This window comes from Lactuca virosa, chromosome 5, assembly GCF_052849685.1.
Source record: "Lactuca virosa cultivar CGN04683 chromosome 5, Lactuca_virosa_CGN04683_v6, whole genome shotgun sequence".
Taxonomy (NCBI): Eukaryota; Viridiplantae; Streptophyta; class Magnoliopsida; order Asterales; family Asteraceae; genus Lactuca; species Lactuca virosa.
The window spans coordinates 348,579,768-348,603,723 of record NC_136430.1 but is presented as its reverse complement, the minus strand read 5'-3'; the positions used below and the strand labels follow the sequence as shown (position 1 = coordinate 348,603,723).

General features: G+C 33.8%; 1 protein-coding gene across 1 annotated transcript; it reads right to left on the bottom strand.

The window, feature by feature from the left end:
• Positions 1-17,593: 17,593 nt before the first annotated feature.
• On the bottom strand, positions 17,594-20,488 carry LOC145113382 (uncharacterized). The gene is made up of 5 exons (XM_079049482.1): positions 20,349-20,488; positions 19,663-20,230; positions 19,342-19,621; positions 18,337-19,260; positions 17,594-18,228 (listed from the first exon to the last, which is right to left on the bottom strand). Exons 1-5 carry the CDS (start codon positions 20,486-20,488, stop codon positions 17,594-17,596), a joined length of 2,547 nt encoding a protein of 848 aa, XP_078905608.1.
• Positions 20,489-23,956: the final 3,468 nt, after the last annotated feature.

Sequence of the window (23,956 nt, the reverse complement as noted above, 5' to 3'; positions counted from 1 at the left end):
CAAATCTAGGTCAAAAGATGCAAAATAACCTAAAATCCATGCAAAATCCCCAAACCACAACCACATTCTATATTTATGAGATATAATGTTTGTGGGACTTAGATAAATCATAAAGTTGCAAACTTTATCTCTTTTTCTCAGTCTATCTTCACAAATAAGGCAAAATATGGCATAAAATAGAGATCCAAAAAGCATACAACAAAAAGATGAGGGTTTGAGGACTTACAAGAAGTCCAGGAGCTACACACAATGATGATGAGGGGTTGCTTGGAGGAACTAATCACCAATTCTTCTTCTCCTTCCTTCAAAACCACCACAATCTTGAAAAAGTGAGCTCAAAAGCCTCAAGAGGACTATGGTTTGGCCAAAGGGGCTTTTGGAGGTGGTGGAGGCTGAGGCTGGGGGAAACCCTAGCCATCACTTCCTTTAAATAAGGCTTAGGGCCCAAAAATTAGGGTTTTGCATAAAATGGTTGCCACATATGGCCAACATATTTCCACGTCATGGCACTCATTTAAGATGCACGCCTCAAGAAAGTTTTGCCATGTCGTGGTGATACCTTCACCACGTCATGGCCAACCAAAATTTTTTAAAATACTTTTGAAGTTCATACTTCAGAACTTGTATGTTACAAAATGTTAAATGATTCGATCTATGATGAGTCGTGCTTCGCTACCATTCACAATTTTTTGGGAATATACAGTTGGAATAGTAGAACATATTTTGAACCTTGTATCCAGCTAAGCAGGTTTGAAAACACCTCATGAAATATGGAGTTGGAAAGTTCCCTCACATTTGGATCAGGTGTTGTGAGGTCTTTCTTTAGATGAGAAACCAATGACCAACTTGAATCGATATATATGAAGTGTTACATTGTTGCGTATTCATTGAAGACTTTTGATATATATATATATATATATATATATATATATAATGCTTATAGCTCAAAAGGAATGTCAATTGAGAGAAAGAACATATAAATATCAAGAAGTCAGTAGGATTCATATTGAACTTGAAGAAATTCAAGATATGACCGACAAGGAACCTATGGTTGGCACTAGCTCTTAACCTAATGTTAGAAAACTAGTTGATTCAAATGACATTGTCTTATTTCTTTGCAAATCTAGTAGACTTAGTGCACCTTCAACTTTTATGAGTTTTATCTAACTATGGAAGGATATGCGTTGATTAGTGATAAAACATTGATCAATTTGGATAAGGCTAGTAGCTACTAGGAAACAATGGTGCGTCTTATGGCTGCCATTAGAAGAGTCTAAGGATAGCAAAATTATGTCTATGAAGGATAACTAATTTTGAAATTGCTTGATCCTAAGCCTAGTCTAGTGATAGTGGGTAGTAATTAGATCTTCATTTTGAAGATTAACATGGATAGGAATGTACACACATTCAAAGCTAGTATGGTACAAATGGGTTTCACTCATAATCGAGTAATTAATTATGAGGAAGCATTCTCATCAGTAGTTGAGAAATGTCTATTTGGTTATTTGTTACCAATGTTACCTTCTTTGATTAAAGATATGGTAAAGTGGATGTTTAAACTATTTTCATCAATAAGAAACTTTCAAATGATATATGACATATTTGAAAAAAAAAATTTAAAAAGTATCCAAATAAGGTGTATAATCTTGAGAAATCTATTCATAGATTTAGACAAGAATCGCAAAGCAGGAACCTATTCCTCCATGAGAAAGTCAAGAGTGTTGTCTTTCTAGAAGTCCACATGAGTCTTGAGTGCATGTCAAATCTAGTGGGAGTGTCATTGTCTTCATGGTATTACATGTTGATGACAATATTGCTCATAGGAAACATTGACTTTGAGTTACAAAGTGAAAAAGCTCGGGTATATTTTTGTTATGACGGACATTGGTATTCAGATTTAAAAGTATAAATCAAAATGTTTAATAGGACTCAGTCAATACACAATGTGTGTTGGAAGGTTTTGGAAAATTCCAAAGAGATTGTTCATATGCTTCATAGCAAGGAGTTAAGTGAATCTCAAAAAGTCCTTTTGTTCTGATCATGAAAATGATCGAACAAGTCGAGTCATATATGCTTTGGATATAAGATCGATCGTGAATGCTATGACTTGTGCTTATTCTGATGTCTCATATGTTTTGAGCACCGTGAGATTGTATCAGAAAATGGCATGACTGAATCGCTAGATAATTGTCAAGAATATTTTGAGGTATTAAAAGAAATCGATGAATGGTTGCTTGTAGACAGTAGAGAACATGACTGAGAAGATTTATAGTGACATGAATTTTAGAGATGAATTTGAGTCATAGTCTAAATGGATATTCATTTTGAGTTGTATCATGAAAGTTTTCATGAAGGAGATGGTGGTAGATTCGACAATGTGGGTAAGAGCACATTAGTGCAAGTAAAGTATCCAAAGAGCGTACATGGACTATAAAACTTCATAGTTGACATTGGATTTGTTTTAGTTAACAAATTGTCATTAGAAACATTATGTGAAAGTGAAGTCATATTGACTAAGGATTCTTGAGATCACTGAAGGTCAATGCATAGAAGGAGGAAATTCCTTTACATTCAAGAAAATATTGAGGATGGAGATCTAGTTGTGAAGTGAATATATTTTCGATGATTCGTTCACAATAGTGATGGCCAAAGGAAAACATGATATGCATACTAAAAGATTATTGACATAAGAAATGTTGAAAAATTTATTTGTTAAGTCGATCACCTCGAAACATTTATATAGTAGATAAATTTGTAAATTGTTGTGGTGATTAAATAATAGTGAATTATTTATATTCAAAGTGTATGATGTTGTAGAACAATTAGTTTATTATTGTGTTTCATTTTACGTGTTACTTCCTGAATATTAATTTATTCGAAATGCCATAGTCATTCATACTTTTAGGAGTAGGTATTGATTTAAGATTGTCGTGAATTGATTGTAGATTGTCCATAGGGATTGGACATTGCATAAGGATTACTGCAATATGCATGAGTACTAGAAAATAGGGATTTTGAGTATTAACCCGGGCTTAGAGATTACTTCATGGATTCAATCACAAGTAATTCTAAGACGATAATATCTTCTATTATTCAAACGGAGATATATAAGTAATATTTTGCAAATAAGTTGTGCATTGGTTTACTCGCATCTCGTAATTGGGTGTTATAAAGTGTAATTTCATGCATGATTTAGTGAGTAAAATGTATGATTATATATTCAAATTTTATTCATTCCTTTTGCCTTAACAGAAAAAGAGATATATTTGGGCCCCTCAATGATTTATTGCCGACATCTGAAGTGTTTGGCCGAGCCTGGACTAAATTGATGTGTTCAATTAGTAATTTTAATACGGTCTTCATGAATCGGGAGATAAAGAAACAAAATATTGGACTATGAGATTGATTCTAATCCATGTCTCATGTCCATATGATATCTTGTAGAATGAAGGGATAGTTGATCACTTATCTTAGGACTAATGTTTAATCAGATTTTGGCAGTGTGTTTAGAAAACACTATTTACTGGTGATTCGGAGTTGTACTTGTAATTATAGTTAGTAACTTATACAAGTGGGAGACTGTTGGATTAAGGTGTCTAAGGTCCTAACTAAATTGGTATAATGTTGATGAATAAAAGTAAAGACCTTTTTGGTTTGCCTTGATAACCAGGAAATGGCTTGGATTGACCAAAAGAGAGAGATAAATGATTTTTTAATTTATTATGTGATTAATAAATTAATTAGAAATAGTTAATAATTAATATTATCTAATTAAAGATAGTTAGAATTGATTAATTATTAATCATAATTAATCTGAAATTAATTCGGGATTAATTAGAATTAATCAAAGGTGTAATGGGTTAATTGTAATTGTTCAATAGTTGAAAAAAGAAGCAATTCTAGAACCATCCATGGTATGGATGTTTTAGAGGCCTTCTAAGGGTTTCTTGAAGGCTCTTGTTTGTTGATAAGGAAAGGATTTGAATTTGGATTAAATCTATTGTTTAATTATTTAAATCTGGATTCATCTGCAAGTTAACTAAACTATAAATAGGACTTTTGGGTACCAAGGTTTCATGGCTTTCTCATACCTAAAGGTGGAGAATGAAATTTGTTGGGTTTTATGTACTCTAACATTCCTATGACGCACATACAACCCTAATGCTTTGGATCTAAGTTTTCTCTAATTATACATGCAATATTCATTTCCAAAGCATGAAGCCTAAACTAGCATGCAAGGTGATATTTGAATCATAAAAACTAATTAGTATATTACCTTGTGTAGTAGCTTGAATAACTTGGCCTCAAGAAAGCTTAACACCAATAGTGTGATGCCTCAAATGGAATCACAAAGCACCAAGAGCAATTAGGATGAATATGAGAGAGGTTTAGGAGACTAGGAAAAAAGATTTCTTCTTGGAAATCCAAGTAGTGCCCGTTTTTCCTCTTAGCATAACACACACACACACAGATATATATATATATATATATATATATATATATATATATATATATATATATATATATATATATGTAGAATATCAAGGGTCATGTGTAACCCTAATCCATACACATTAGCCCATGACCCATCCATTTGATTTGAATAAATGCTCTGTGGATTAATCCATAAGCCCATCACAAATCAAACCATGGATCACTAGCCCATCTCATATGTTTCAATTTAATTAGTGTCTTTTGATCACTAAATTAATTATTGACCAATACTAATTAAATAATATGATTCCTCAATTAATATATTATACTTATAATATATTAATAAATCATAAATAACCTCTTACTCAAATATTCTTCCTAACAAATTGATTTGATGAATGCAACCCAAATGGACCACACTACTATCGGGTCAAGTACATACCAATTATAGTTATGGCCTTAGACACTTTTTTCCAACAGTCTCCCACTTGGATAAGTCTAATAACTATAATTGTCAATGCGACTTAAAATCCGATTAACAATCGTAGCTCTCAGAAGCCCTTGTCGAACTTTGATGCGTCCATTAGATAAGGGATCATATATTCCTCCATTCTAGATATCGTATGGACACGAGACATGGATTATAATCATTCTCTCTGCCCATGTGTTGTTTCCCGATTTCCGATTTATGACGACCGACTAATTGAACAAATCAAATCAGTCCAGGCTTGGCCAAGCACTTAGGGTTGTCATCACTAAATGATCGAGGGGCCCACAAATATCGCTTTTATCCCACATTAGGTAAAAGGAACGGATAAACCTTGACTCAAATGCTTGCTTGTACTTACTCATCAAATCACACACAGCAATCAGTTTTATAACACCGAGTTACTGGTGCGTTTTCGTATCATCAATATGCAATCGACTTGTATAATACAACTCACATGTCTTGGTTTCAAGAATATAAGATATTATCGTCTCACAATCACTCATGATAAAATCCATGAAGTGATTCACATGAGCGTGGGTTTAATCAAATACTTAAATCTTATTACAGGAGCACTCATGAATGTTTGTAGCAATCTTTTGCTATGTCTAACACCTTAGACAATCATACAAAAACCCATTCATGAGAGTCTTCTTTCATAACCTACTTCCAAAGTATGATTGACTGTGGATAGTTTGAATAATCTTCTCATTCGGGAAGTCAAAACATGCGAAGTGAAACACAAGAACAATTAAATCCAATATGGTCTCAAAACTTTTGAATATAAATAAAAACACCTTTTATTTAATCACCATATTGATTACACATTATTCATTGTATAATGTTTCGAACAATCAATTTAATCCTTGAATTATAACAATAGTTACCCCATGCTCCAAGCATGCACACTATGTTTACCTAGGGTCCTTACTTTGTGGAATAGATCAATTGAAAACATTTCCAATGATGCTCATTCCACAATTCCAAATCCTTATCATAAATGTAAGAATACCAAATTCTTGCCATTTACTGAAATATGTTAGATTCTAAACTTATATGCAATGATCCTCTTGTAATGACTATGCACAAAAGTCATAGAGACTTGGAAAAAAAACATTACAAAGTATTCCAATGGAGAGCAATTCCTTGGAAACGAAGTCTCATATTCAAAGTCCATTCCTTTGAACATCCTTCTTGCATTAAGTTTTTCTAATCTTACACAGATTTAAAGAATAACTTCCATTTATGGAAACATTTCCATATTCCCATTTTGACTGTCATTTCTGAACAAGAGTTACCTCTTCTCAGAGTATGTCAATATGGTCCTTCCAAAATTTACACTATACTTCTAACTGTCCATAAGCAACCAATCTTTGGTAAACCTCAGTTTGTCCTCGACAATTGCTTAACCATTTTAGTCATATCTCGTTCTAGTCCCTTTTCCCTCTTAATTCCCCAGGAATTTGGAAAATTAGAACAAATTAATATTATAGCATATGCAATCGATCCTACACCCGAAGCATATGGGATACGATACATAATGTTTTACATAAAGACGTGATACTTTACCAGTCTCTTGCTATAACAATTCCATATATAGAATTTCCTTATGTCAAATATTTTCAACATAGCATTCATATATCCTTGACTAAATTTGATTAAAATCTCAATCTAAACTTTTAGATTTGAAATGAAGTATGAATTGCTCTCCCTTAATTATAACAAAACAACTTTTCAAACCCAACAACTTTGCGAATTGAAACTTTTGTTTTCTATAATTAACATTGCTAACTCGCAACAATTAATGTAATAATTGTGCTCCCACTAGCATAATGGTTACTATCTTACTAGCATAACACTTATGCTCCCACTAGCTTTGACATGTATCCAAAATCAGCTGGACTTCTAGAAATCAATACTTTATTGACTTTCTCACCAAAGTTCAGATTTCTGATACGAGATGCTTCGATAAGCCTTTATCTAAGCTCATACACATTTTATTAGAAAGCTTATATGTGTGTCTAAACTATTCAAACTTACAACAATAAGTTCCGAATGTTCAAACTATTTGCCATTTCTCACAATTCGAACTATGAAGAGGGATGTCGTAGTCATAATCGAATTTGAGAATGCAAATATCACAATTGCTAACTTTTTAAAAGTACTTAGTGAAAGTGTTTTCCCACAATCATTTTCATGAATTGGAGAGAAACCTTATGACACTTATATTTTTATGGTGTATGTGTTCCTATCCATGTGAGTTTGTCAAAACCATAATCACAAGACAAGGTTAGTGACAAATCCAAACTTATATGGACTGAACTTGTTCAATCTTAATTTCTTGCCACCTGGCAGCACAGGGGCCTACCATGTCTTCCAAGTTTTTTTAGCAGTTAATTGAGTACTCATAGAACTCACATGCATAGTCAACCAACTGGAATGGCAAAGAAACAAGAATATGTCAACGCGATAGGTTACAAACTTCAACTGTTGCTAGTGATTAACAATAGGTTTATTCTTGATTAGTTCTTGAAGCTTTTCAAGGTATTTAAGACTCCCACTGACCTCTTGACATATAATATTCTCTTTTTCAAGAAACATTCCTTGACAAACAAATATTCAAGAGTTAGTGCGCTTTCTTATCAAGACAAACACTTCACACAATTGGTCTTAGTTGGTCTTTGTTTTTTTTTCAAAACATCTCAACTAACAATTTTAAATGTACAAGAGTAGAAAACATTTTACTCTTCATTTGATAAGTGTTATAAACCTTTATTAAGATTATGTCACTCAAGGCTCGATCTTGGAGTACGACTCTAAGACTTGATTTTGGAACGAAGTATGATTCACTTTTTGATTTAACCATTTCAACAATTCACGATTCCTCTTCTTAGCCATACGAATGCACTAAGATGTCCTTAGAGGATCAATTGTGATATGGTTTCAAATTCACTAAGATAATCATAAAACGTGATACTCAAGTACTCTCCCTTCCTTTCAGATTGGAGAAACTTTTATCTTTCTGCCTAATTTGATTCTTCTTATTCGTTCTGCTATACATTGAAACTTTTTCAATGATTCAGAGTTATACTTAATCTTGTAAGCATAACCATATTTACTAAAACTTTTAGTAAATCATGACGAATAGTCTTTATCATTCTTTGTGGTGGACTTGACCAGTGCACAACCAAGTGTACCCGATCCCCTAGTCCTTCACTTGACTCACATATACATGTGAACAAGGAATTAGTCTTAATTTCCCAAAGATGAAGATTCTCATTCATCATACAATACAAGTTGCATGATTCCAAGTTTCTATCCAATTGAAACTTGGGTGATGAGAATCTTTCCTTATTTGGCAAATTGACACTACCACAAACGAAAGAATCAAATCCATATTGCTAAAAATAGATACATACAAACATCAATTTTCACAAATGTAATTGTAAGGAAATATAAAATAAGATAAAATCAAAATTTTCTTTATTTATAAAATTGCGGAAAAACTTGTCCTTACAATGCAATTACAAATGAAAACTAGGTTACTACATATTTCTAAGAAATTTATCATAACTCTTAAGTAGCAGCTCAAAAATCCGATCATCAAACCATGCGATCGAAATCCATCTCTTCGCGATCAGACTCAGCTTACTCTTCCTTTAAGCTTTCTTTCTTTTCTTTGATCCTAAAAAACATCAAAATGCAATCTTATCACGTCATGTATTAAGAATCTACAAATAGGAACTTAATAGAGTTAGATAGTTGACTTACCTGAAGCAGAGTCAAACATTTTGACTTTTCCATCCTTATGATCTTTCAGGTAAATAGGGAAGCTTTGCAACCAATGCCCCTTCACTTGGCAATAGAAACATATGGACTCTTTAGGAATGGTACACAGGACAATATCAGACTTAGCCTTTCTCTTTACCATTTGGTCAAGTGACTTGACCATGGCCAATCCCTTTCCATTGGGAAGAGAAAGCTTTTATGGACTTCCAATGTTGCCATTGTCAATGTCCGTGGAAGTTTGGGAGATTGATCTTCCAGACAAATTTTCAATACCAGTGCGCCAAATAATTGCTGATTCAGCAGCAATTAGCAAATAAGTAAGATCAATAAGGGTCATGTTGTGGTCTGTCATATAGTAATCTTTAATGAACTCACTATATGAATTAGGGAGTGACTGAAGAACCAAGTCAACAGCCAGCTTCCTCAAGACATCGACTCCTAACATTCCCAGCCTGTCAATGTGTGACTTCATCTCCAAGACATGAGTACACACAGACCTTCCATCTTGATGTTTCATTGCAAGTAGGGCTTGAGTGACCTTGAAATTTTCAAGTCTTTAAACTTATGGGTTAAGGAGAATTATTAGAGGAGGTGGAGGAAGTGAAGAATGATTTCTAGGAACATCATCTTCATGAGGAAAGCTTTTTCCAGAAGATTCGGGAGGACCATAGTTGTCAGGACTAGACATCTACGAGGGAGAAATTCAAGTTAGTTGATTTAAGTCCTTAATATAGCACCCAACATGAAATATTAAGGCTAGGAACCAACAAAATATTCTACAATTCGGAAGAGGGATGCCGTAATCTAATTGTAAAATATTAGAAGGTAGGTAAATGACGATTTACCAATTTCCACCATGAAAAATGAAATTGATTATTAAGTTTTAAATGAATTGAAATTCCTAGATTCTTTGAGATTCATTAAACTTTTCAATGGCATGTTTAAATATTGATTATGCCCTCTCATGTTTGTGACTGGGATACCGAGGATCACAAACAAGGTGTGAATAACCATGCAATTTAGCTTGGTACACTTAATGTTACAAATCATCCAATCAATGTGTCGGTTAACCACACACGCTCCATTGATCCATGATTAACATCAAGCTACCATTTGCCACACATTGTCAGTCCCAAATTAGTGTGTCGGTTAACCACACACGCTCCACTAACGACTTAAATGGTGCAAAGTGCAATTTCATGGGTTAGCATAAAATTCATATTTTTCCTAAGTAACTAAGATTGGGAATTTATAAGTATTTAGTTACTTAGTCTTTTCATTATACTTTTAATGGAAGTTTGTTTCCTATCCTACCCGTTCGGCTAACGACCCTCCACCAATCAAGGAAGTGGTGAGTGAGAGTGGACACCCATTAAATCACTATTTTATAGGCAGTAACCTTATACCCCCCTTATAGACCGGCTTCAACAAAACCATAATTAAAGCTTTTAATTCCAAACTTAAGTTATGAAGTCAAAAGGTTTAGTATTTAATATTTGACAATTAAAAACTTTTTTAATCAAATTTTTAATTCCAAAACTTGAGGGAAAGTTTTGTAATTCTTCTAAAAAACCCTTGAGTTTTATAACTTATAATTTATGTTACATAAATAAGACTTTCCAAGTTCCATAACTTGAGGACAAGTTATAAAACTCTTCAAGACCTTTGGACTTCAAAACTTAATGGCTAGACTTGTAACCTTTTATGACTCCTGAATTGCATAACTTAAAGAACTAATTAGTTTTATGAATGAGACCTTTCATATCCATAACTTATGGAGGTTTCATAAACTATTTAGATCAAACATATAAACTAATAAAATTAATCATATTATTTTATCTTTTACTAAATCGATCTAATTCAATTCTTGTAGCAAAATGATTCAAATTTTACAAATAATTAGTTTTTCATAAAACCAAGTAATTATCTTAAAATTTGACAATCATCATGTTATTGGATGGGGATAATCATTACCATATTAGTAATATTAAAATTTATGAACCAAAACAGTTTGTGGTAATGATCCTAATCCAAAACAGGCCAAAAACTCGAAAAATCTGCCAACAGGCTGCCCAACTCGTAGAATCTTATAATGGACTCGTCGAGTTCATGAATTTATGAGCCAACTCGACGAGTTCATTCATGGACTTGTCGAGTCCAGCAGTCAGACAACATTTTTCTTATTTTTTCAACTTTGAAAATAACACAATTGCATCAATATAATAGAAAACACCCATGGCTCTGATACCACGGTTGGGTTTTATGTACTCTAACATTCCTATGGTGCACATACAACCCTAATGCTTTGGATCTAAGTTTTCTCTAAATATACATGCAATATTCATTTCCAAAGCACGAAGCCTAAACTAGCATGCAAGGTGATATTTGAATCACAAAAACTAGTTAGTATATTACCTTCTGTAGTAGCTTGAATAACTTGGCCTCAAGAAAGCTTAGCACCAATAGTTTGATGCCTTAAATGGAATCACAAAACACCAAGAGCAATTAGGATGAATATGAGAGAGGTTTAGGAGACTAGGAAAATACAATTTATTCTTGGAAATCCAAGTAGTGCCCGTTTTTCCTCTTAGCATAACATATATATATATATATATATATATATATATATATATATATATATATATATGTGTGTGTGTGTGTGTGTGTGTGTAGAATATCAAGGGTCATGTGTAACCCTAATCCATACACATTAGCCCATGACCCATCCATTTGATTTGGATAAATTCTCCATGGATTAATCCATAAGCCCATCACAAATCAAACCATGGATCACTAGCCTATCTCATATGTTTCAATTTAATTAATGTCTTTTGATCACTAATTTAATTATAAATTAATTCTTGACCAATACTAATTAAATAATATGATTCCTCAATTAATATATTATACTTATAATATATTAATAAATCATAAATAACCTCTTACTCAAATATTCTTCCTAACAAATTGATTTGATGAATGCAACCCAAATAGACCATGCTACTATCGGGTTAAGTAGATACCAATTATAGTTATGCGCTTAGACACCTTTTTCCAATAAAATTATCCTCCTTTTCTCCCCTCTCTCCTTCAATCCTAGGGTTTCTTGAGTTTTGGGTGTGAACCATTAGAGGCTCGCATACTATTGGATCTATGTTTTCCAAGGAGACAAGAAGGTTTTGATTAGCTTGATTGGAATCAACAAAATATATCTATTCATAACCATGAATTTAGATTCATACGGTTCTAGTTTGTGTTCTTCATAAGTATATCTCAGTTCCTTGATAACCTTCTTAACAAACTCAATAATATCCTTTTTGCTTTTATCTATAAAAAAATTTATATGTATATCTTGTAATGCACAGTTTATTATACCAAAAAATATCATGGAAGTATTATAATATAAATAGTTACCTCCAACATTACATCGATGACACCACCATTGTTGCATAGTTGCTCGAAAGAAATCAATCAACATTGTTATTGGTAGTTTACGTGCGTCTCTTAATAACACATTGATGGACTCGACACTATTTGATGTCATAATATTGTATGAAACTGTAGAGAAACATGACCTTGCCTATTTCTCGTAACCGATTCTGTCTAGCCATATATGACAGTCTTCGTTTAGTGCACGACGTAGCCTACCCAAACTTTCTTTGAAATCAGATTGTCAGTAAGCTTTTGCAGCCTCCCAAAACAAAATCTCTATTCTCTCTTACTTGCCGATATTTGATCTCATATTCATCAACAAATGGGGACAACACAATCTGTGATATGCATTCAGGAACACAGCTTGAATAGCCATTTCAATTGAACTGGCTTTATCTGATATGATAGCCAAAGACGGCATGACCCCAATACATTCTTTGAGTCTTGATAAAAACCATATCCATGACTCCCCACTTTTAGTTTTCCCAACACCAAATGCAATAGGGAGAATTTGGTTATTACTATCTATGACTGCTGCTAGGAACATGGTGCCCAAGTATTTTTCTCTAAGGTGTGCTCCATCAGTGATAATAATTGGACAAAAACTTGTTTGAAATGCTCGAACCTAAAAATCATTGACTATGATATCATTAAAGTGAACACAAGTGTAACAACATTAAATATAAAGAAGTCATTATATAAGAAATATTACCACGCAACCGATAGCCATAAAAAAGTATTCAAATTTTTTTCATAACTTGTCTTTATATGTGTAACCGTCCCTAGATTCTTCTTCTCCAAGTTGAAACAATACAAAGGTAGTCTTTAAAAGATTTCTTTAGGGGTCCCTCTCAACGGATACATAATATACATTTTAACAATCAATGCTTGGCAGTATGAAATATGTACACTAAGACGGTCATTTAAAGTTGTTTGCATTTGTTTCACCCACAACATATTACATGTACTATCAGCTAATATGCCCTTCAACAAGTGACCCAATATCATTTTGTTGGTTTGTCGGTGATGAGGACGTAGCTGTGTGTTTGAGAAAGTGTGTTTCTCCAATAGTTTAACCACTTGAAATGTATCATTAGTATTATGTTTTGTTGACCGTATCCGCCTGTCACAATTATCCATAAAGCAAACAACTTTAAACCTATCTTTTGTGGATTTTTTACTTTATATTGGAAGCCTTCATTAACACTTTTTAATCCTAAGTTAAGCTTAATTTGTTCTTTTCTTTTAAAGAGTTGGAATAACTTCACATAGGAAGTATAACTGTGGGCTATGGCACCTTTACGTTTTTGTTGAGCTAGTTCGGGCAATGGTAAAAGTTCAGGCATACCCTAATGGGTGGTTTGTGTTTCTTTAGAATCAGAAAAAAGGGACACTTTTCCTGTTGTGATTTTCGGGGTTGTAAGGCCTCCGTTTCTTCCTCTTTACCTTCAGTATTTTCCCCATCAAATTCAGTGTAACTCAAACATGTTCAACTGGCTCTCCATATTGAATTATATTACCATCATCAACCAACATCATTATTTGTGCATCACCATTTGCAAATTTATCAACATCAACTGTAGGGGAAGCATCAACAACAACCTTACCTTTATTCATATAATCACCCCCATCTACACTACCATTATAAGAATGAACATGGTTGGTTGTCATAGGTAATAAATTACACATTTTGGTTACTTCCAGCACCAGAAGACCATTTCCACTAGAACGATTTTCCCCGGAAAATCGATGAATACAACTTTCCATAACGTTACTAACAACAAACATTTGTATTGTGTTGGGAGACGTACTACTAAACTAAGAAAATATCTTACATCACTATCGTCTAGAATCTAATAATTATATTTGATCTAGAACATTGAAAATATAGATGTATTTAGTTACTTGGAAGCAACCAACATAATTAACTCGATGAAGTTGATATCATTGCTTATATCTACACCAAAGCATGTGTAGTCTGGAGCAATATATCGCATAGATCCTTCGATACGTTGTCGTTGTCCTCCATTAGAAACTGGCACTCGAAAAAATCTTGTATACGTACTCATTCTGGAACGTGTAATGAAGGTATCAAAAACAAAAATATATTGCATATATGGACATATGGAGCAAAAACACACAAACACCCTAATTTTAGCTCTCCGAAACAGACCTCCGGAATGTACGACCATTCTAGAATACAGTCCGAAATACACTTTTTGAATGTACGGAGTGTCAGATTCCGAACCTAATTCCTATCAACCATCCACAGCTCGGGAACGAAAATAAATGCTTCAGAATATCGTAATCCCGGAATACATTGACCGACCTAAGTTCGTAATGTTCTTACGTGCTCCGGAATACGTTATTCTGGAGAAAATAGTCATATCTTAAGAAAAAAAATTATTAACAAAGTCGTTTATAAAGTTAGTCGACTCAATTTCATATATGATCGATATTAGAAGGGATAATTATAGTGCACATTTACCAATTTGCTCGATGGAAACAACGAAGGGTTTCAGGTTTCTTTATTTATTTATTTATTTATTTTTTATTTTAAAGGTCTCCTAACTTCACCAGGACCTATTGTACAAGAGAAATTAAATATCCTCCTACTTTTCTTCCTAAATATCCTCTTACCCATTTGAAATGATGACAAATGTACTAAAATAATGATAATCTTATCCAAATATGACACATGTCACCATTTTACATGGGTAGGAACATAAGTAGGAAGAAAATGTAGGAGGATATTTAATTTCTCATTGTACAATTTAATACAAACAAAATTTTACTCGGGTCATAACCTTATGTTTATACATACTAAACTATAAATTTGATGTTAACTAAAAATTATACCCTTTGATTCGACTGGGATCTATTAATTGATAATATCTCATGTCAAACAATATCAACTTTTTGAATCATGAACAGCTTCAATTTTTTTAATTGGTTTTTAGTTTCAATTTTTCATTTTTTCAAGTTCCACATTTTATATCTTATACTTCTTTATCTATCCCTTTCTCTATTAATTGTATTATTTGAATAAAATGTTGTCCAGATAAATCATTGTAAAATATACTTGAAAGAAATGCTAGGCACATTTGGGGAAATGAAGAAAGCAATGAGAATAAATTTGAGAATAAAAAGTTATAACCTAATTGGGTGACAACCATTTCTCTATTTTATTTTTCATTAAGACATTTTCAAAGCATTTCATAAAAAGAAAACACATACTAGCTTATCTCATTAAGTTCAATAATCTACAAATAAAACCTACTTAAATCAATCAGCTCTTGTGTTTTTAGTACTCAACTGAAAGAAAAATAAGCTATCTAACACAAGTCAAAAGAATATGCCATTTTCCCATCACTCAATAAGTCTATAATGCACATATATATACAATTTCACAAACTCGGAATTTTTTTTATAAAATAAATGGCAACTTTGAATCTATGTACATTCCCGCAAGCCTAAAATTATATTTTATGTCTCGAGATCTCTTTCATTTATTAAGTGTATCTTCTTACAGAATATTCTTAAAAGACTTAAAGACGTTAAGCTATATAATATATAACAAGATTATAAGAAGATGAGAGTAGCAGTTGACTAAAAACCTTAGAGATTGTAGAGTCACATGCCAAATGGTAGGCTCAATTATAACGAGGAGTTGATGGATCTAAAGTGATGCGATTAACATTGGGTGTCTATGGCATATAAATCTCAATCCGTATGCAACCATTTGCCTTTGTAAACTCACAAGTTGCTTGCAAAGTCCACTTCATTTGTAATCACATTACTAATTACTATATAAAACACTATATATTTAGTGAGTATTACAAGTGTTTTAAGACATAAAAAAAATTGTATAAAATATATTCAAAACACATGCCATAAAACATATAGGAACTATCATTGGTTTATACAGCACCTTCAAGCTAGTCTGACCAAACAATTTGTTTTTTAAAATAATTTGTTTTTTAAAACCTCATCATCATGTTTTTTAAAATAATTTGTTTTTTAAAATAATTTGAATTATTAGGTTAGTATTTTGTTTTGAATTTGAATATGTACAGATGATAATAAAAATAACTCCGGTTTGTTGAAGTCTAGTGGCTTAGACTCGTGTATGTATTGAGCATATTTAATAAAATATTTAGAGGTTAAAGAATCTCTACTTTAATGGTCAATGGCTCAATGAAACCACTTTAGTTAAGCATCAATTTAACATGTTAGGCCTAAGAATTTATAGGAAGGGGACCATTTAATTTCTGACCATCTTTTTAATTATATATGCTAGGTTTTTAATTAATTATTTTTCCTATTATGTTGCTTAATATAAAATTTGTTTTTTCTAGCTACTATCTTTTCTATAATAATATTTTTTCTAAGAAAATTATTCTCCATGATTTAACATGCTTTACTCAAGGTTGTCAAGTTAGAGTTTGCTTCATTTAATGAGTCTTATGGGTGGACAGGAAACTATTTGTACTGTTTTTGTCATTCGTCGTTTGTCATGCCTATAATTTATGTGTTTTAATTCACATTTATGAGTTTTATCCTTTTAAATAAACTGTTCTTATAAAGTGATTTAAGTTTTCTTTTGAACAAAGAAGAGATTTTTATTAATAATGAAAAACTAGCAAACCAACAAAATGGTAGAGAGCAAATACAATTAAAGAGAACATGCTATAAAAGAAAAGAGTTAATTACCATACTTTTATATATTGGGATTTTCTAAATTAAACTTAAATTTATATTATTTTTTAAAAATAGCCTTATAGTTATTTATTTATTTTATTTTATTCTTTTAGTAGGTTTACTTTTAACCTTTTGGTTTTATACAAAAAAATGAATAAATGTAAGGTTGTTTTTAGAAAAAATAAATAAACTATGTTTAATCCAAAAAAACCAAATATATGATATTTTTTTCGAATTAAATTTTAATTTTATTTTATTATCTAAAGATGACCTTAAAAAGTTTTTTATAATTAGTCCAAAAAAAGCTAAGCACCAATTTAAATATGCATTAACCCATAAGTTGAATTCCACTGGTTTCATTCCGTAAATTTATTGATTGTCTTCAATACTACAACCCAAAAACAGAAGAGATGACTGATGAGATCTCATCGTATATAAGTTCTGCCTTGAACTTTTGAGTTTTGAGTGCATGCCATCTAATCTTGAACTCCAAGTCCAATATCGATTATTGAGAAACTGATACATAATGAATTGATGAAAGGGGGCAAAATCCAGCTCGGTCCATTTACAAGCCCAAGCCCATATTTCTTCAATAGTACTTTAACTAGATTATAACCCGCGTTAAACGCGGGAAACGTATTAAAAAAATAACCAAAACATTTATATATATTGCATAATAATTATAAAAGAAAGTTTATGGCTATTGTTATTATTGAAAGGTGAAAAATAAACACTTTAATCGATAAATAACTATAAACGTTGCAGGACCTCTTTGTAGACAACGTTTTTTGTTTTATTAGTTGAACGACCTTCTTCATCACATATGAGTACCTTCAAACCTTTTTTGCTTGTTACACGAGAAACAGCTACATATAACTGACCATGTGTGAAGACAGGTCTACGTAAGTATAATCCAACATTTGATAATGATTGTCCTTGACTTTTGTTAATGGTCATAGCGAAACAAACTGCTATTGGGAATTGCTTACGTTGAAAACGGAAAAACAAACTGCTATTGGGAATTTTTTTATCGGATGGGGTCAACTTCATGCGAGGTATGTAAGTAGTCTCGTTGAAAAATCTACCAGATATGATTCGTGCTTCAATGACGTGTCTTCCAAGCCTTACGATTTTTAATCTAGTACCATTGCATAGTCCTCTGGTTTGGTCAATATTACGAAGCAACATGACTGGAACACCTTTTTTTAGTATAAGTTTATGGTTGGGAATTCTGAAGGCCTTAAAAGCGTTCAACACATCCGGAGAGTATACTGATTCCTCAAAAGAATCTTCTGCCTCGGTCTCACATAAGGAATCTGAACTCAGATATGTTTTCCCTTCATCTTTCATCAATTCTAACATGTAGTTGTTGATAGCATCAACTTCTTCATTAGTAGGGACCAAAATATCTTAATCTTGAAAATACGATGGATCATCAAGATGGTTCTGAAAAGATGAATAAACGCAGGATACAATTGAATGAATATGGTCACCCGTAGAGGGAACGATCACATCTTCTGGAAATTCAACTTCAACTTCACCATCATTAGGATCACCGATAGTACCTTCACCAATTTTAAGAATCCAATCAGCAAATGATTTTGTCTCTTCGAAATCATTGTTTGGACAACCGAACTGAAGCCTCATGTTTACAGTCAAACGTAAAACTGTACATTCACGCCATAATCTTGATGAATGCAATGATGCCTGCACAATATCTGAACGATTTCCTCTTTGTATTACTGGTAGAATTTGTCGAAAGTCACCTCCAAATACAATGGTCTTGCCTCCAAATGGTTTATCATTGTTCTTTGGAAGGATAATATCTCTAAGTGTCCTATCAACTGCTTCGAAACAATGACGATGCATCATTGGGGCTTCGTCCCAAATTAAAAGGCTTGCTTTGTTCAACAGGGCAGCTACATCGTTACCTGGCGTAATAGAACAAAACGAATTCTCATTCACGTTAATTGGTATATGAAATCTTGAATGCGCTGTCCTACCACCAGAAAGCAAGAGTGTTGCAATTCCGCTTGAAGCAACATTAATAACTACTTCACCTTTAGATCTAATAGCAGCAGACAATGTCTTCCAAACAAATGTTTTTCCTGTTCCTCCGTAACCATAGAGGAAAAAGACACCACCTTTTTTGTTGTTAACTGCATTCATAATTATATCATAAACATTTTTTTGCTCGACATTTAATTTTGAATGCAGTTGTTGATGTTCAGATTCAAGACTGGACAGATCATAATTAAGCTCATCTTGAATTAACATATTGCAAGAATCTTGAATATATTTGTAATCAGGTAATGGCATATTGGGTATTTGCTTAAGACTCAGTCCACAGCTCAATAAAGATTTCTCAATGTACGACAACGTTAGGTGGTAAATTGCTTCCGGTTTTAGCTTCAAGCCTGAAAACAATAAAAAGTAATGAAATAATTTATTTATAATATCAATTAAAGTGGGAACGTTTTTTTTTTGTGTGAATGTACCTTTCACGCCTATTTCTTGTTCACGAACGTGAACAACATCATCAGAAAGACAATTATATGTCTCTTTAAAAACATGATGAGGTCGGGATAGACTATCTGATGTAATCAACATAACGAATAGAGACCTGCGGAAAGAAGCGGTGGCCCAATGATGTGTTTCTTGTATAGAAGATATGTACTCTCTATCATCGTCTAATAGACCAAGAGCGTAGCAAGCATCTTTGTAAGAGTCATAAACAGTCCCATTAACCGTTCTAATATCTTCATAGCAAGTAGGACCCTTTACTTTGTTGAGCAAAATGCGCAAGTAATAAACATCACCAGACTTGGGAGACACATGATTGGAGACACATGATTAATTCTTCCAAGTGACTTTGTCTTTGTTTTTCTTCTTGTCCATACTTTATCTGATTTATTCCAAACATATTGAGTTGGAAATTCAACATAGGATAACTCCCTTGCCTTTTCGTCGTAGCTATTACATTCCATCCAGGCCAAAAATTGAGAAGCAGCAATAGTTGGTTTAGAAACAACATTAGTAACACGTTGGGATGGTTTAAACACAACATGTTGTTTGTCTTGTAGGTGAAACGACAATCTTTCAACAGGTGGTGTTCTATAATGAATGTCATACCTAAAAAGTCTCCAACATGCCTCACAAGCAGAAATATAACGACAATTGTAATACTCAACAATTTCGTCACGATCGTTATTTTCTTTATGTTGTTTTTTGTTATTTTTGGCGTCGTAAAAAGACGCGGTGATCCTGTCTGGACCTTTGTTAATATACTTAAAAAGGTACTTTATCGATCCAAGCTGATTACACCACTCAAGATTCATAAGGGCTTGGTATTGCTTTAAAAGTGTCTTATTATATGGAACAACATATCTGAAAAAAGAAACAAAATGTCATAAAGAAAATTAAGATCATTTAACATATCTTTCCTATAAAAGATAACATTTATAAGGAAATAAATGTTTATATAAAAAAATTTTAATTTTTATACCTATTGTCCAAAGAAACTCCATTTTTCACGACATTGTTTCCGTTGTCACGTCTTCGGTAAACTGGATAACCATCATCATCAATATATGTTTCATTTGTAAAGTCTTTTGGAAATCCTTTAGAACATTTGCCATTTTTCATACATGGCATAAATGGAAAATCATTGCCTCAAGGTCCATGTATCATGTTGTCACAAACAATTTGATACAGATCTGGTTCAAGTTCCTTATCTGGCAATTCAGCACATATAACGCGATCTATGTCTTCAGAATTTGGAAGTTTAGACTTTTTTTTCTAAAAATAGGCATATGTGATAATGTGGAAGACCCCTTTTTTGAAACTCGATCGTATATTGTAATGTCCGTGTTTCTAGGCTAGGCATTAATATTGACATTATAGTCTAGGTTAACCTTTGTGACTCATTTTGGAGAAATGAAAAGGAATTATGTGAATATTATGTGTTTTATGCTTAATTATTAGGGTTTAATTAATTAAGAATAAAAATGAGCGTCAAAATTAAAATTTTAGATAAAGCCGATATCTATTAAGAAACTTGTAGTGGGCGTGACAAGGATTACGGATATATAAAGAATGCCGAAATCCGAGTTATAACGAAGAAGTTATGACCTGTCAAAGTTTCGCGACAAAACCGGCACGGGGCCGAATGTCGTAAAAAGTGAGTTTTTGATAAACTACTTTTTGGCCTTAGTGATCTAAACGAAACTCGTAGTGTTCGTTAAACCGAGAGTATGCATAAAAAGAACGCCCAAACCGAGAGTATGCATAAAAAGAACGCCCAAACCCGAGGTGGTAGTGGGTGGTGCCCCTCAAGCAAAACCCTAATGGACCTAGCCAAAACCCTAATGGGCTTAAAGATTAATTTTGGGTCTATTGGGCCATGTTTAAGTGGAAACCCTAGTTAGGGTTTAGAAAACCCTAATTGTGAGTAATTGGGACTTAGACTTATTGGACCCACCTTTGGGCCATTGGGATTGGATTGTATATTAAGCCCAATTTCTCCATATCATTGATCTAGTAGAGTAAAGGACTTAATGGATTAAGTCCTTAATGGGTTAAGTAAGAAACACTTAACCCTAATCGTCATTTTATGTGAAACCCTAGTTTCACTTGGGCCTTGAGTTGGGCCTTTCGATTGGGCTTTGGTAATTGGGCCAATAATGGGCCATCCAAGAATGATTATATGGATTAGAATATTTAGATGGGCTTTCGGGTAAGGCCCATATGAGGGTTTGGGCCCAATTTAGAAAATTGGGCCATAGAGAGGCTATAGTTTGAGCCTTGATGATTATAAGATGTTGGACCATGAGAATGTCAAGTGTTGGACCAAAAATGAATGATTGGGCCTTAAGGCAAGACTATGTGGAAGTTGGGCCCAATTTAGAAAATTGGGCCATAGTTGGGCTTTGGTCCACTATTAGACTTTTGGGCCTTTGGGTTGGGCCTTGGGCTGGAGTCAAGCTAAGATAGGGGTAAAGTAGTGTTTTACCCAACTATGGACTTATGGTTATGAGTTGGAACCCAATTATTAATTGGGTGTTATTTTGGTGTTGACAGTTCGGGAATCTGTCATCCAGCAGCTGGGGTTGAGTCTGCTGGACTTCAGCAGTGTGGGATTGTGTCTACGGGACTTCAGCAGTGTGAGGTGAGTTTCCTTTCAGTAGGAACGGGTCTACGGCCACAATGCCGGCCCGTTTAAGTTAGCAGTAATTCCAGACTTCAGTCTGATGCAGTAATTCAGTATGCTTGGTGCCTTTGTGATACAGGCATGGTATGTGTTATGTGTTCCGGACTATGGTCCGATGCAGTATGCAGTATATGTGTTCATATTATATGCCATGATCATGTTATGCTATGTTCAGTCAGTTCCAGACTTCGGTCTGATGCAGTAGTTCAGTGTGCTTGATGTCTTTGTGATTCAAGTATGACTTTGTGTTATGTGTTATGGACTTCGGTCCGATGCAGTATGTAGTATCTGTGTTTATGCTAGTAGTTATGATTATGCTATGCTATGTTCAGTCAGTTCCGGACTTCGGTCTGATGCAGAGGGCAAGGCCCTGGTTAGTTCCGGACTTCGGTCCGATGCAGTTTCCGGACTTCGGTCCGATGCAGAGGGCAAGGCCCTGGTTAGTTCCGGACTTCGGTCCGATGCAGTTTCCGGACTTCGGTCCGATGCAGTGGGCGAGGCCCAGTATGTGCTTTATATGTTATTGTATGGTATGTGGTAGTTGGGGAGACTCATTAAGCTTCGTGCTTACAGTTTTCAGTTTTGGTTTCAGGTACTCAGTTTTCAAAAGAGGAGCTCGGAAAGATTGCAGTGCACACACCATTTGTTCAGCCTGGGATGTTTATACTCTGATATATTTGACAGTTGTTATGATGTTTTGAGATACATTGTTTATGATTCTTATTTGACGTTTGATGAATATGGTTTCATTACTAATTTAAAACGAAATTTTCAGACTGTATTTTTGGGATGTTTCAACATGTATGGCTGAGGAAACCCCTTAGCAGTAGTGTCCATCCCGATGATATTCTTTAGGCTAGGTCCCTTGTGAAAATTGTTTAGGGACGTAAAGTGAGGATAACGGGAACGGGTAATCAGGGTTATTGTTGATTGGTGAACTTAATAAGTTTATTATTACTGTGGGCTGAAAACCCTATATGCTCACCAGGCTCCCAAGCCTGACCCACTCAGCTTTTTATGTTACAGGTAGTGGACCCCAAGCATAGTCGGAGGACGACGAGAGATTTTTGGATTATAGGCCAGTAGTTGTAAATAACTGTAGTAAGGCTTATAATGTCTTGTTTATGCTTTTGATCTGTATCGGAACATGACATCCCGAGGTTTTGATATATATGGAAAATATATACCTTCTTAATGAAGGGTTTTGATAAACTTTTATCATATGTTGTTTGGGGACCAATTCCACAGCATCTTTTGAAAATATTCCTCTGATTTTATTTTAAAAAGCATAAATTAAATCGGTCTTTTCTGGCCGAGAAATTAGGGGATGTCACAGTTGGTATCAGAGCATTAGTTTAAGCGAACTAAGAAATTGTAGGATTTCTAGACTTAAACTTAGAATGCTAAGTGATGATTGTGAGATGAGTGTCTACCATATTTTAGACACGAGCACTAGTTTATTTTAGGAAAGATGCCTAAAATGCCCTTATGTGCTAAATGCTATGTGTTTGCCATGTGTGCCATTATTTGTTCGGATCTATGGTCTGTTGCCGACCGGATCTGGAAACCTTATGTGTGTAGGATTCTAAGCGTACGATTACGACATTAGAACTAACATGTAAACGTTTCGGAGTGATAAGGGAATTGAAATGTCTAACAAGGATAAAGACCTAAATTCGCCTTATTCGGTATATAGATTGTAATGGCAAGAACTCGTAGTGGAGTTGCAAATGCAAATGGAAACAGGGATCAACAGCATCAACCTCAAGTAGTTGAGCAAGTACCTGTTGTCGAAGCTGCACCTGAGCCAATGACGATGGCTGGGGTACAAGCAATGATACAGACGATGCTGGATCGCCAAATGGAGGAGACGAGGCGATTGCTACAACAGAATAGGGAAGAGA

Bases quoted from the DNA above. Each gene is read 5' to 3' on its own strand.
- LOC145113382 (XM_079049482.1), bottom strand. From the start codon at position 20,488: ATGAAAAATGGCAAATGTTCTAAAGGATTTCCAAAAGACTTTACAAAT. The intron at 20,231-20,348 runs GTATAAAAATTA...TTCTTTTTTCAG, and splicing joins GGAGTTTCTTTGGACAATAG to ATATGTTGTTCCATATAATA. The intron at 18,229-18,336 runs GTGACCATATTC...CTACTAATGAAG, and splicing joins TGTGATCGTTCCCTCTACGG to AAGTTGATGCTATCAACAAC.